The 15106-nt window shown below is 48.0% G+C and overlaps 1 protein-coding gene across 2 annotated transcripts in view; it reads left to right on the top strand.

Moving 5' to 3' along the window:
* Positions 1-12395: 12395 nt before the first annotated feature.
* Positions 12396-15106, top strand: part of SLC6A2 (solute carrier family 6 member 2) — a 49011-nt gene continuing 46300 nt past the window's right edge. For both annotated transcript variants that reach the window (XM_033218435.1, XM_033218434.1), the window contains exon 1: positions 12396-12843. In XM_033218435.1, coding sequence (XP_033074326.1) covers positions 12570-12843 — 274 coding nt within the window. In that variant the 5' untranslated portion in view covers positions 12396-12569. The remainder of the gene's footprint in view (positions 12844-15106) is intronic.

Here is a 15106-nt window from a genome sequence, read left to right on the forward strand (position 1 = left end):
ATCTAACCACTTTCAACATTGTCTTCAATCTGCAAAATGAGAACAATGATCGTCTCATATGAAATGATACTTAGCATAGTACCCTCAGCCATTTTGTTAAGTGAACAGAACTGCCAAGTGTATAGCAAATGTCTATCATGTTTATAGTATGTGCTCATCACTGCTGATGCACTTTGCAGTCGCTGATGCAATTAAGCCCTCCAACTCCCCCAATAGATAGATACTATAATGAGCCCAATTTTATTATCATTATTATTATTGAGACAGGGTCTCACTCTGTTACTCAGGCTGGAGTGCAGTGGCGTGATCATGGCTCACTGCAGCCTTGACCTCTCATGCTCAAGTGTTCCTCTCATGTCAGCCTTCCTGAGTAGCTGCTACTACAGGTGTGCACCACCACACCTGGCTAATTTTTGCAATTTTTGTATTTTTTGTAGAGACAGAGTCTTGCCATGTTGCTTAGGCTGGTCTCAAACTCCTCGGCTTAGGCAATCTACTTGCTTCAGCCTCCCAAAGTGCTGCGATTACAGGTGAGAACCACCGCACCCAGCCCTAAGCCCCATTTGATAAGTGAGAAAACTGAGGCACACATCAGCTTGAGGTAGCAAAGCTGCTAAGTGAAAGCCAAGATTTGAACTCCCAGGCAGTACAGAAGTTGAGTGCCACCATTCCTGCTGATCACATTAAGGGATCCAGAGATCAAGGGCCTCCTAAGAAACTAGGAAGGGAGGGTAGTGGTATTTACCAGAAAGAGGGGTAGCAAATCATTACCCCGCACCCTACCTCTTAGTTCCCCTGTCCTTACCCAAAGACCACCCAGCTTTCATTTTGAGGGCTGAGAATACAGAGAAGGAGGCAGACTCCTTAAGAACATGTTTCAGGCAGGTGTTCTCTGTATGTAGTCCACAGAGGGTGGACTACTGCGTGTACCACCATCACTAAATAATTTAGTAGGTTCAGGGTCCTGGGCACGAATGCAGCGCAGGACCAGCCCAGACTAGGTGCATCCCCCAGGCCTTGGCTTCATTGCAGACAACCCTGAGCTAAGGCCTCATGATTCCCTTGAAGAGGGTGCAGTTCACACCCTCTGTCCCTTCACCCATCCATGCCCCTGCTCTGGGGGGTTGATGGATGCTCCTGCTACCTCCTAGATGGTCCCCTAAACAGTGAAAGTGAGGCAGCTTTTTTCCCTTCCATGTTTCAGAAGGGACCCATTCATGTCTTCATGGAATAGAGAGCCCAGGCAGGAAATGGCTGTTTTTTGCCAAGTGGTCAGAGCATAAGGAGGACACACCAGTCTGAGGGAGCTGAATTGTCCACAAATTGCCAGTCACTCTCAACTTGGGACAAAGGTTATGAAACACGTCACTAATACTGGATTTACTATTTTTTTAAAGAGCAACAATTATTTATTTTACTCATGAGTCTTCATTTGGGGCAGGGCTTAAAGGGAATGACTCATTGATGTTCCATGATGTCAAGGGTCTCAACTGGGATAACTTGGTTGGCTGAAGCTAGAATGACTGGGGGCTGGCTGGACATTTCTTTCTCTTTCTGTGGTCTCAGAGCCTCTCTCTGTGATCTCTCCAGCATGGCACCCTCAGGGAAGTTGGACTTCACACATGGAGACTGAAGGTTCCAAGAGAGTTGTGGGCAGAGCTGCAAGGCTTGTTTTACTTACCTCACTTGGAAAGTCCCAGAGCATTATTCCTACCACATTCCACTATTCACACAAGGCCAGCCCTGACTCGGTGTGGGAAGGCATTCCACAGGGGCCTGAGTATTGGGAAGTGCAGATCACTGGGGAGACATCGTGGGTGCTGGCTATATGATTTCCTTGCTTTGGGCATTACCTTACTGAATAGATTCTGTTGTGATTTCACATTTACCATTTTATTATAGAGGATATTACAAAGGATATAGATGAAGAGATGAGTAGGGTGGCTTTTGGGGGAAGAGGGTTGGAGTTTCCATGCTCTCCCTGGTGCACCACCCTCCAGGAACCTCCCCGTGTTCAACTATCTGAAAGCTCAAGTTATTTTTTTAACAGGAATAAACATGCCACTAACACGCAGATTCCTGGCTCCCACTGCAGACCCACTAAATTCAAATTTCTGGGATGGGGCCCAGGAATCTGCACTTTTAACAAATCTGCCAGAGGCATGAGCTGGAAAAGTAGAAAAGAGGCAAAAGGTCACTAGGAAGAAACAGTGACCTTTGAGGACACAACTACCACTGCATCGTAGAGCCTTAAGAAATGTGACCCTTCATACAGTGCTACCCACTAATTATCTTCACAGGTGTTGTCATCCCCATTTTATAGGTGGGAACGCTAAGGCTTAGAAGCCAAAAGTCACCTAGCCAGCAAGTAATGAAATCAGGCTTTCAACCCAGTTTTTGTTTTGTAAGTCCAAAGGCCACACTTGTAATAGTTATACCCAGTTTTGTCGTTTGAAGTTAGAGAAATCTAAATTAAAATTCTGGAGAAGATCCCTGCCTCCCACAGACACAGAGAAATTAAATGTTTTGATAACAACAACAATAAGAAGTAACGTGTATGTGATACAGGCACTGTCTAGGTGCTTTACATGTATTTACTCATTTAATTCTCTCAGCAGTTCTATGAGCTAAGTGCCCTTATCCTCATCATCATCTTACCCATTTCATGGATGAAGAAACTGAGGCCAGGCCTGGTGGCTCATGCCAGTAATCCAAGCATTTCAAGAGGCTGAGACAGGTGAATTGCATGAACCCAGGAGTATGAGACCAGCCTGGGCAATATAACAATACCCCATCTATACCAAAAGGAAGAAAGGAAGAAAGGAAGGAAGGAAGGAAGGAAGGAAGGAAGGAAGGAGGGAAGGAGGAAGGGAGGGAAGAGGGAGCGAGAGAGAAAGAGAGGGGGGAGGGTAGAGGGAGGGAGAGAGAGAGAAAGAAAGAAAAAGAAAGAAAGAGAGAGAGAAGAACAAGAGAGAGAGAAAGGAAGAAGAGGAGGAGGAGGAAGAAGAAGAAGAAAGAGAGAAGGAGGGGGAGGGGGAGAAGGAGAAGGAGAAGAAGACAAAGAAGGAGAAGAAACAGATGAAGAAGAAGAAAAGAAGAGGAAGAAGAAGAAGAGGAGAAGAAGAAGAAGAAGGAGGAGGAGGAGGAGGAGAAAAGGAGAGAGGGAGGGAGAGAGAGAAATAAAGAAAAGAGAGAGAGAAAGAAAGAGAGAAAGGAAAGAAAGAAGGAGAGAAAGAAAGAAAGAAAGAAGGAGAGAAAGAAAGAAAGAAAGAAAGAAAGAAAGAAGGAAGGAAGGAAGGAAGGAAGGAAGGAAGGAAGGAAAGAAAGAAAGGAAGGAAGGAAGGAAGGAAGGGGAAAGAAGGAAGGAAGGAGGGAGGGAAGGAAGGAAGGAAGGAAGGAAGGAAAAGAAACTGAGACACAGAAAAGTAGGGGAACTTGGCCGGGATTTCACAGATAGCCCACAGTGGAGTCAGGGTTAAAATTCAGGCTAGTGGCTCTTAAGTTCATGCTTTTAGCCTAGATACCATTCTGTCTCTCCAGGCTCCACAAAAGCTTAATTTGCTGTTTCCCAAGAATAGACATCAGAGAGCCAGTGAGACAAGTAAAAAAGAAGTGGGAAGATAACTGTAAGAATCACTTTGGTCCAAATGTATTCCTGGTGAAGTCATTGGGAAGTGTTTTCTGAGCAAAAAGAAAAGAGCTCAGACACTAGAGGGCAATAATTTTAAGAGACTCTGAGATGGATTTCATGCAGGAGTTTGCGTATTCTCTCCAAACTCTATTTAAAATGCTGTGTATGTTAGAGAAGACAAATACATGGAAACATGTACTGTGCTATTGGATGGGAAGACTAAACACTGTGATGATGTCAGTTCTCCCTCAAGTTGATCTATAGATTTAATGCAATAACAATTGAAATTCCAGTGGGGTTTTTCATGGAACTCTGCAAGGTGGTTCAGAAATTTGTAGGGAAGAGCATGGCCAGGTCATTTCCAAAGAAAAGGAGCTCGAGAATCTTGCTTCACCAGATAGGAAAGTGTATTATAAAACAATGTTAATTAAGACCGTGTGGTGGCCGGGCGCGGTGGCTCATGCCTGTAATCCCAGCACTTTGGGAGGCCGAGGCAGGCGGATCACAAGGTCAGGAGATCGAGACCATGGTGAAACCCTGTCTCTACTAAAAAAAATACAAAAAATTAGCTGGGCACGGTGGCGGGCGCCTGTAGTCCCAGCTACTCAGGAGGCTGAGGCAGGAGAATGGCATGATCCCAGGAGGCAGAGCTTGCAGTGAGCCAAGATCGTGCCACTGCACTCCAGCCAGGGGGACAGAGCAAGACTCTGTCTCAAAAAAAAAAAAAAAAAAAAAGACTGTGTGGTAATTCTTGGGCACAGATAAATAGACCAACAGAGCAGAAGAGAGAGCCCAGAAAAAAACCCAACTGTACAAGGAACCTTAGTTTATGATAGATAATTCTCTGATGATTAGAGCAGAGAAGATGAAACTACTTAAGGACTGGGTCAGGACAATTTGTTATCTGTTAGTCAAATGAAAAATAATGAAGTGGAATCCCTACCTCACACCCTATACAAAAATCGACTCCAGGTGGACATCAATATGAAGAACAAAACTGTCAAATTTTAAAATATAACTTTGGAAAATATCAGCTAGGGACATATTTCTTAAACCAGACATAAATACAGAAACCAAAAGAAAAGATTGCTACATTAAATTACATTGAAGCTAATAACCTCTACTTATCGAAGTCACCCAACAGAGCAAAAAGCCTTACAATGCATCCAAGAAAAGATGTTGGCAACATTGCAAAGATTAGTAACCAGGATATATTATTAAGTACTGTGAATTAATAAGAAAAAGATTAACAAGCCAATAGAAAATTGCACAAACAATATGCATCATCATCTCATAGAAGAAAAAGAAACACAGATGACCCATATACATTTGTGAGAAGATGTTGAACATCATTAGAAGTCATGGAGGTGCAAATGAAAATTACAGTGAGATACCATTTCACACCCAAAAGTTTGGCAAAAGTTAAAAGCCTAGGTAATACCAAGGGTTAGGGAGGATGTGAAGAAACTAGACATGAAGAATTGACACGGTGCTAGAGGGAGTTTCAATTAGTACAAACACTTTACAGAATGGTTTGGCATTACTTGATAAAGCTAAACAAAAACACACCCTACAAACCAGCAATTCACTCCTAAGAATAAACCCTAGGAAAACTCTTGCACATTTGTGTAGGTGACATCTTAAAGCATATATAGACAGTATTTTTCAAAATGCAAAAACAAAAACAAAGCAAAACAAAAAAACCAGAAACAATCCAAATGTCCTTCACAGTTGGGTGAATAAATAAATTGTTATTATTCATACAACAGACTGAATATAAACAACAACGAAACGAGTGAACTACAGCCAATCCCATCAGCAAGGATGAATCTCAGAAACATGATATCGGGCCAAAAAAGTCACAGAACAACATCTATAGTGTGATTCCTTTTACATAAAGTTTGAAGAAGAATAAACTAACAATGCATTGTTTAGAAATATATTCATAGATGGTAATATTATAAAGAAAAACAAAGAAGTGGTGATTGCCAAACTCAGGATAATGTTTATTTTGGAGCAGGGAATAGGAGTGAGTGTGCTTAGGGGGTGTGGGGTTGTCAGGTATGGAGATATTTTATTTCTTAACCCAGAGGGGTAGGTGGGTTCTTGTATGTTCATATTATTATTATCTGAACTGTGAAAAAGATAATACATGTTTTATTTTAAGAGATTCTGAGATGAGAGATAAGAGAGATAAGAGATTCAAGCAGGATTTGCAAATCTGCCTCAAACTCTATTTAAAATGCTGTGTACATGAAAAAAGACAAATACACGGAAAGATGTACTGTGTACACTTTTTTCTTAAGTATGAGAAATTTCATACTAAATTTTAAAATGCTGTGTGTGTGTGTGTGTGTGTGTGTGTGTGTGTGTGTGTATTTCTGGGAGGAAATTCCATGTCTCATCAGATTATCTAAGGAATACCTGGTGTTCTAACAGAGTGACAACTGGATGTAAGGTTTCTGAGATTCTGTCCAATTCTGATATTCTCAGGTGGACAGAGCCCCTGTACAGGCTGGCAGCCTAGTCAGTTGGCCAAACCTCCCTCTGTCTTAGAGAGGAAGCTAAACCAGTTGTGAGTCTTCTCCCTCCATAACTCACATGAGTATCTTAAGGCCAAAGGATATATTTGGGGTCTCATGTAGGGGAGGGCAAAGTTCCTCTTTTCCTCCTGGGAGACTGAGTCCCTTTGCCCTGGGCATCTCCTTCCCTTTCTCCTTCCCTGGCTCCACGACATGTGCTCTGCCTCTTTCTTCTTTCTATGGTTCATCTACATCTTGCTGATGGAGTTGGCCATTACTGCACAGCCTGAAAACAGCAGAGCCCGAGTCAGGACCCAGGGTGCTGTCTCACAGCCCAGTGCTTTTCTGCCACACCACTGGCCACTCCTATTCTCTTCTCCCCCAGCACCTCTGTCCCTCTCTGATCTGACTTCCCATGGGGACTGCAGGGCTCAGTTGGACTTGCATTGGCAAGTCCACCAAAGAATGCATTTATCTATTCATCCATGTCACCCATGGAAGGACTTTGAGTTTTGTTTGTTTTTGAGACAAGGTCTCACTCTGTCACTTAGACTGGTGTACAGTAGCACAAACACAGCCCACTGCAGCTTCCACCTCCTAGATTCAAGCAATCCTCCCACCTCACCCTCCTGAGTAGCTGGGACTACAGGTGCGCCCCACCACCCTCGGCTAATATTTAAAAAAAAATTTTTGTAGAGACAGGGTCTCACTATGTTGCCCAGACTCGTTTCAAACCTGGGTTCAAGCACTCCTCCCACCTCAGCGTTTCAAAGTGCTGGGATTAGATTTCGGATTTTATTCTGAAGGAGATAAAAACCATTGGGGAGAGACGGTGATGGGCTCTGAACTTTTTTCCAGAAGGTCTTTCTAGCAGCTATGTGGAACTTAAACCTCATGGAATAAGGGGAGAAGTCAGCAAGGCCATTCGGAGGCTATCACATTAATCCAGGCAAAAGGTGACGTGGCTTGGAACAGGGAAGTCACCATGAGGTGGAGCAGTGTGACGTGATTTGGAACCAGCCATTTGCAGTAGGATTGGATGAAGGTCGAGAGAAAGAGGAGTCAAGGCTGACTCCAAGGTTTGTGGCCCAAGGAACTAGAAGGAAGAAGATGCCATCACCTTGGTAGGGAGACTGTGGAGGAGGAGGTGTGGTATGGGTCAGGAAGGGGAGGTCAAGGATCCTACTTTTGGCATGGTGACTTCCAGGGGCCTTTGATTACCTAAGTAGTGATGTCTGGTCTGTAGTTTGATAAAGGCACATGAAGTTCAGGGGAGCAGCCCAGGGAGAGGATGTGAATGTGAAGTCAGCAGGCAACAGATGCTCTTTAATGCCAGTCCCTGAATATGGTCAGCTGGGCTAGGAATTAAGAGAAAAATCTAAGCACTGAGCCACATCTGCACAGGTCGGAAGTCTCAGGTATCCCCAGGACTCTTTAGTGGGAGGTGTCCTGAAGGAGGCGGATTTCAACTGATGGAGGTCTTACGCTATTTGTAAATCCAGCATAACTTATACCAATGATGAATGAATTCAGGGCAGGTCAGCTGCAGTGTGACATAGGCCTATTGTCTCCTGATCAAGAAAGAAAGACAAAACAAAAAGGAAGAAGGAAGGAAGGAATGAAGGGAGGGAGGGAGGGAAAAAAGAGGAAGGAAAGAAGTGAGGGGGTGAAAGAAGAAAAGGAAGGGAGGAAGGTAGGAAAGAAGAGAAAAAGAAAGGGAGGAAGGGAGGAAGAAAAAGGAAGAAAGGAAAGAAAAAAGAAAGAAAGAAAGAAAGAGAAAGAAAGAAAGGTAGATAAAGGAAGGAAGGAAGGCAGGCAGGCAGGAAGGAAGGAAAGGAGGGAGGAAGGGAGGGAGGGAGGAAACAAATACGCAGGCAAACCTCCCCTCCTTTTTTCCCTTAGTCTCCCCATTGGTGCCATGGAGGTGTAGGTTCTGATAGCATCCTTAGGGGACACCGGCCCTTGGATTCTAAATGTGTCCCAGCCCAGCCGCTGTGTGTCAGGGCTCCAGTGTCTGTGGGGAGATGGTCAAAGATGGACTCACAGCATCAGCCATTGCCTTTTATCCCATGGCCTGTGTCACCAAGTGCCATGGTAAGTGGAAGTGATGCCTCCCCAGAGATCACATTAGCTCTGATAATGCTCCAGCCTCCCGTGCACAACTTGCCCTCAGGCCACCTGGCTGGGCAGGAAGAAGGGCACCTAGAGAAGCCACATGGCCCCATGGCGGGGAGTCTGGGCCAGAGACGGCGAGAGACGCCTTCCCTTTCAGCCCAGTCCCAGCCTAGTGTTCTCGCTGCTGACCCCCAGTAGTCTCTGAAACCACAGGTGGAGCTCCCAGACTTGTTGATTGGCCCTCTGATGGTGTGCATGTTAGGGAGAAATGCCTCCCTCCACCCTTGTAGCAAACACTTCCAGCTCCATGCCCACACCCCTTATCATCCACTGTTCCTGCCAATGCAGATCCAACCCAGTGGCTTCCTGCTGCCAGTACCTGGGGCTCTGCTGGTAGCCTTTCTCTGGCAGCAGGACAGGCTCATCCCTCTCATCAGACAGGCTGGACTTGCTGGGAAGTTGACACTCTGGGGGCATCCTTCATGGATAGATGCTCCAGTTTCCTTTTCCTCAAGTGAGACAACCCTGAGGTATGCTCTATGCAGTCTCCCCGAGGTCCCCACCAGGGCTGAGCATCAGTTTCCCCAGCAGAAAGTGCTCCTTAATCCTTCCCTTTGCTGTCTCACTTCTCCTCTCCCCAACGAGTGCTTCCAGGATTATCTCCTAAATAAATTACTTATATTCAAATCTTTGTTTCCAGTTCTGTTTCTTGAGGAATCTAATACAAAATGAAACCAACCAAAGACACCAAACCCAACCAAAGAAAGAGATCTCTTCTAGTTCTGTATTATACATGTTTCTGGAGCACCATTTAAGTAACAGAATACATCAGGCACTGTCCTTGACCCTGGTAGGGAGGTCTCACAAATAACGGTACAGGCAAATATACACAGCAGTATAAAAGAGGAGTCTGACTCTGTTGTAGGAGGTGGTTATCAGGGAAAGCCTCATAGTGAAGGTGACTGGAGGTTTTGGAGGATGAATAGGAGTTTTCCAGGTAGAAAAAAGAGTGATGGAAACAGCATATTAAAAAATCCAGAAGTGTAAAAAAACACACGGTATTCAGGGAACCACTAGCAGTTTAGTATCTCTCGTATTACTGGAGAATAAAGCATATTTTGGAGGTGATAAAGAATTTGCGGGAAAAATGAGGAGAGAACTAGAATAGCAGGAGGTGTGGTTAAAGAGCCAGAGTCTTGTCTGTACTCCTCAAAGTGTTTAGGCATTATCTTGGAAAGGTTGGAGGATTTTTTTAAATTGTGGGTTATCTTTTTCTGATTGGATAAGTATCAAATGCTCATTGTGGAAAAGTTGGCATATACAGAGAAGTATAGAGAAGAAAATAAAATTACCTCAAATCCAGAATTAATTAAATCATGTTTATGTATTGGTGTGTTTCAGAGGAGTTTCAGGCAGAGGAATGAGGTGGTCACACTTGAGTTCTAGGTAGAGCTCTGGCAGTTGGTGATGATGATGCAGCTGGAAAGGTACTGAATGTGGAGTGACCAGCTAGGAGGCTGCTGCAGTGAGGGGTGGTGAGGGTTCTTTGTTGTGGCTTTGCAGGGTGTTTCAGAGGTGGGATTCTCAGCACTTGAAAACCAGTTGGATGGGGTGTGGGGTAGAGGAGAGGAGGGGACCATGACTACTAGAGAGATTCTGAGCATCTCCACCATGACTTGGTGGAGGGAGTAGAGGCTGGAAGCCAGGAGACTTGGGTTCTCATTTCCACTCTATGATGTCCAATCTGTGGGACCCTGGACAAGTCCCTTTAGCCCACAGAGCCACAGTTTCCTGACCTGAAACATGGAAAGATGATTCTCTTCCTGCTTTCCTTACAGGATTGTCATGGTGGTCCAATAGATCAAAGGAGATAAACACCTTTCATGTGTGGAAACCTATAGTTCTGAGCTCTTGTCCTCAAACCTCTGCTCAGTCTTTTCCCTCACCTGCCTTCTGTTGTCTGTCCCTAGAAGGCAGGGGAACCCACACCCCTCTAGGTTTCCCTTCCTCTCCCCTCTGCATCCTGCCCAGAGGACGTTTGTCATGATTGTCCTTCTGGTACAGATGCTCTAAACACCCCCACGCACCACCATTCTTTCACTCATTCACTCATTCACTTCACATGCTGGTTGATGCTCTAGTATGTTCCAGGTGCCAGAACATGTGCTATAAAAGACAGACAAGGTCTCTGTGCTCATGGAGCTCACATACCGCCCAAGGGGGGACATAAAATTAAACAACTAGGACCAATTCGGATAGTGATGTAACAAAGGAATAAATAGGGTGATAGGATGGAGAGTGAGGGTGTATTTTCGATTTGAGTGGTCGGGAAGGGACCTCTGGACTGCGAGGTCAGGGTGTTTACAGAATGGAAAAGTCAGTGTGGCTGGGTTGATCAAGCCCCACCCATCCCACTTAGCACTGCCACCTCTCTGAAGCCTCCTCGGATCAACAGGATGCTTCTCTTGCTGATTCAGCTCCACCCTACTCCCACACATCTGTGGTCACAATCCATCCTGACCACACTGGGTTATGATAGACCCTACACACTGGTCTGGGAGCTCCTTGAAGTCAGGTGCTATCTCCTCTCTAGCCAGCACTGTTCACGCACACATCAGCATCTGCTACATGGATTAATACATTAATCAATAGATGAATCAATGAATGAGAAAACGACTATCAGGTCCAAATGGCTCACTCCTTTACTTGTCTAATTGTTACCTTCTCAAATTCCCTGACCCCTTATGCAAACTGCAGCCCCACTGACCCCCCATTCCCTCACCCGTCATATAACGTGTGTATTTATTATGTTTCCCGTTTCCTCTGTCTCCGCTGGTAGAAAGTAAACTCCATGAGGTCAGGAATCTCCGAGTTGTGTTGCGTCAGTGTAATCCAAGAGCCCACAACAGTGCCTGGCACACAGCAGGCATATGGAAGAATAAATGTCTGAAGGGGTGAATGAATGAAGGATTGAATGAATAAATAGTAGTTCTCAGCCTCATAGAACACGGGTCATAACCTCAAATGCCCTGCTACCCTGCCCATAAATAACAGATGCAGGAGTAAGTGCTGGGCTGTGACCTGTCAACATGCTAAGCCGCTCAAACAAAATTGCCCAACAGCCTGCTGGCCGCCTATTTGCAGTACTGGGCCCTGAACCGCACATTCCCATTTCGTTGATAAAGAAACTCTGACCAGATAGTTTAAGTGGCCTGCTGCGGACGACAGAGCTGGTGCAGCACCTGTCGCTGCTTCCCCAGGCCTTTTTTTTTTTTTTTTTTGGTCTCCTCTCTGACACGACGCAGACCCCAGTTTTGGAGAGTCTATCACTCGCTCCCCGTGGTGGGAGATCATAGCCTGGTGTCCTTGGGAGCGGCAAGCGGTGCTCGGCGCAGGATAGAAAGTGCGCGTCCGGGTCCCCCAGATCCCTGGGAGCCCGCGCCACGCTCCCGCCCCTGCCCATCCCCGGCCGCGCTGTCAGTCTCCATTAGCGCTAACAGGCTCCAGACGGAGCGGGCCGGGCGCTGGGTTAATGCAATCGGCGCGTTACCTGGGGCGCAGGCTACATTACCAGCCCGGCCCCCGCCAGGCACGGCCAGAACCAGTCAGTCCGCGCCCTGCCAGCCGCCCCGCGCCTCCAGCTCTTCCCCGGCCCCGCCCGAACGCCACGCGGCGGAGCCCAGCCCCAGCCCGCGCCCGAGAGCCTGCCAAGGCGCCGCCGGTCGGGGGCCGGCAGGGCGCAAGGCACCAGGGATCCCCTCGCTGCCGGACACGTGAGTGCGCCCTGAGCGCGGGACCGAGCTAGGTGTGCCGGGGAGGCCCGGGCCGAGACGCACCAGCAGAGGGCCAGCGAGTTTGTAGTGCAGTGACTTTAAGTGTCCGGGGAGGCTCCCGAGGCTGTTGAAGTGGCGCGGACCCGAGCTGGGGAGTGGGTCGGCACGCTGCCCTCAGCCTGGGTGAGTTCAATCCCAACCATTTGGGGCAGGCGAGAGTGCGTGAACGAGGAAGAGTGCTGCAGGGTCTTCAGCCGCACCCACAGGGCTGTCAGAAGAGGTCTCCAACTCTTGAGTTCCGGCTTGCCCCAACCTCTGTTTCCAAATTTTTCCAGCGGACGCGCGCCCTTTTCTGGGAACCCTGCGTTCGCTCAGCGAGCGCTCACCCCAGTGTCCAAGGCACTCCCAGGTGGTCTTGGGAGTTGCAAGTAGGGAAGAATGGCCCAGTAACCACCTCTTTTCCCTTTATCCAAGCAGTGCCTCGGCGTGCCCCCAGGACCGCTAAAGTTCCTCTCGCCAGCCGCATCCATGCTTCTGGCGCGAATGAACCCGCAGGTGCAGCCCGAGAACAGCGGGGCGGACGCGGGTCCAGAGCAGCCCCTTCGGGCGCGCAAAACTGCGGAGCTGCTGGTGGTGAAGGAGCGCAACGGGGTCCAGTGCCTGCTGGCGCCCCGCGACGGCGATGCGCAGCCCCGGGAGACCTGGGGCAAGAAGATCGACTTCCTGCTGTCCGTAGTCGGCTTCGCAGTGGACCTGGCCAACGTGTGGCGCTTCCCCTACCTCTGCTACAAGAACGGCGGCGGTGAGCGCGGGGTCGGGCTGGGAATTTGAATTTGGGAGGTCCGCTGTCTGCAGCGGTGGCTGGGACAGGAGCTGGAATACACACGGAAGGGAAGCCAGGAGACAGGGGCAAATCTGGGGCACAGAAAGAACTGGACAGGGCTAACGGAAAAAAAAGAATTGGAGTCCTCTGGAAGGTCATTTTGCTAGACTCTTTGCAGAGTACCTCGAGTTCATTCCTGTGGAAGTGTCAGGATTGGGCACCCTGGAAGCAAAACAGCGTAAACGGAGGCATGACCCTAAAGTCATGACAGGGGCATGGATGGAAAGGAGAGAATCTGGGGTGCCAGGTTGGGTAGGGGAGCCTGACCATTTGATGGTCTGCTGGAAGAGAGGTGGAGGTTCCAAGAGCTCTTGAAGGAGCACCAGAAGTGGGTGGGATTTGACAACCAGACCCACAGTGATCCCAAATCTAGCACTCTGAACCTGGGGGCAGGAACCTTTGGGCCAGGAGCAGTGGGAACACTTGGGTTCTCTGAAAGCACCTGGGGAGGCCCTGTGGTCTTGGGGATAGAAACACACAAGAAGAAGCCAGTATCAGAAAGAATGCCACTCTCAGGGAGCACAGCCCAGGTGAAATCAGGCCAGTAGGTGCCAAGAACTGGCCTGGTGCTCAAGTCAGGAGGCCTAGATGATTGGGGTGAAACCTCTACCTCCTCAAGTCCTAGCTGCATTGCAGGGAGGAGTGGGAGAGGGGCCTGAAGAAGACTCCAGTGGAACAGCCCTTCTCCTGCTGGGTGGTCCAGTTGGCCACCTGCCTGAGAATGACAGCCTAGAGATCACCTACAGCCAATCCAGGAAGAACAACATAGAACCCCAGGCCAGGGAAGCGGCCTGGGAGTCAGGGTTCCCAGTCCTGCCACTTTTGCTGGGATGAGCTCAGAGGTACCCTGCAAAGAGTGTGGGAAAATAGACCTTCTAGAGGAAGAAACTGGAGAAGGAGGACCCAGGTCTGAAAGCCTGTTTCTCCACTGGGCTGCATTGCTGGGTGGTAGCTGTGACTCTGGACTTAAGGGAGGTCAGAGGGAGGAAGGGCAAGAATTTGGAGCTGGGTAGAGGGAAAGCTCATGACCTGTTCACAGGCTCTAGGACTTACAACCCTTGCTTCTATGTGTACTCTGGACACTTGCTTTGGGATGGCAATACTCGGTGTTTGCAAAAAAGGAGTGGGGCTGGGCGTGGTGGCTCATGCCTGTAATCCTAGCACTTTGGGAGGACAAAGTGGACAGATTGCCCGAGCTCAGGAGTTCGAGACCAGCCTGGACAACATGGTGATGCCGCGTCTCTACTAAAAATACAAAAACTTAGCTGGGCGTAGTGTACACGCCTGTAATCCCAGCTACTCAGGAGGCTGAGGCAAGAGAATCACTTGAACCCAGGATGTGGAGGTTGCAGTGAGCCGAGATTACGCCACTGCACTCCAGCCTGGACCATGGGTGACAAAGCAAGACTCTGTCTCAAAAAGAAAAAGGAATGGGATCACCGTAGGGCACAGGTGGTTCTCAGCAGAGGATGCTGAGTAAGAAAGCAGTTAGCTCTTCCTACGAGAGAGTTAACCCAAGGTTGGAGCTGACAGATGGAGGTTTGTGTCCATGGTCTCCCCAGCACCTCCTGAAATGGGTCTGTCATTGTCAGATACTCTGAGACCAGATAGCTGGGACAGCAGTCCTGAGCTTCAGGAGCATCTGAGATCTAGGGCCTGATCCCTGGGGGAAAAACTTGTGACTCTGCAAGCTCAATGTTTGTGTCTGGCCCTGGGATGGTCATGGGCAGAGAGAGAAAGGTGAGAAAAGGAGAAGCTAATCCAGAGGTGAAACTTTCCCACCTTCGGCCGCTGTAGCCTCTCAAGGGTTACTGGGTAGGTTTGAGCATGGCTGTTTGGGCCCAGGAAGGGAGAAAATGCAGATTCTCTATATTTTTTAACAGGCAGGGAGATGATGAATGAGAGACCTTAAGATCCGCCATCCCGCCTGTCCTCAGTGACCGCCCCAGGCTGCTTGTCCCTACAGTGGAAGGCTCTATCATTAATCAGCAATATTTTTCTGGTTCCTCTTGGTATGAGGCACAGTGCTAGGCTCTACAGGGGTCACGGTCACTAAGAGGCATGAACCACCACTTCTGCCTGCCAGGAGCTTTAATCACCCGATTCTTTATTGTCATGCTGCTACAAGTTCTTCCCATTGCGCTATGTGTTTGTTGAAACTAAAAGCATCCAGATGGCCAAT

Source organism: Trachypithecus francoisi, unplaced genomic scaffold (assembly GCF_009764315.1).
Source record: "Trachypithecus francoisi isolate TF-2019V2 unplaced genomic scaffold, Tfra_2.0 Lachesis_group10, whole genome shotgun sequence".
Taxonomy (NCBI): Eukaryota; Metazoa; Chordata; class Mammalia; order Primates; family Cercopithecidae; genus Trachypithecus; species Trachypithecus francoisi.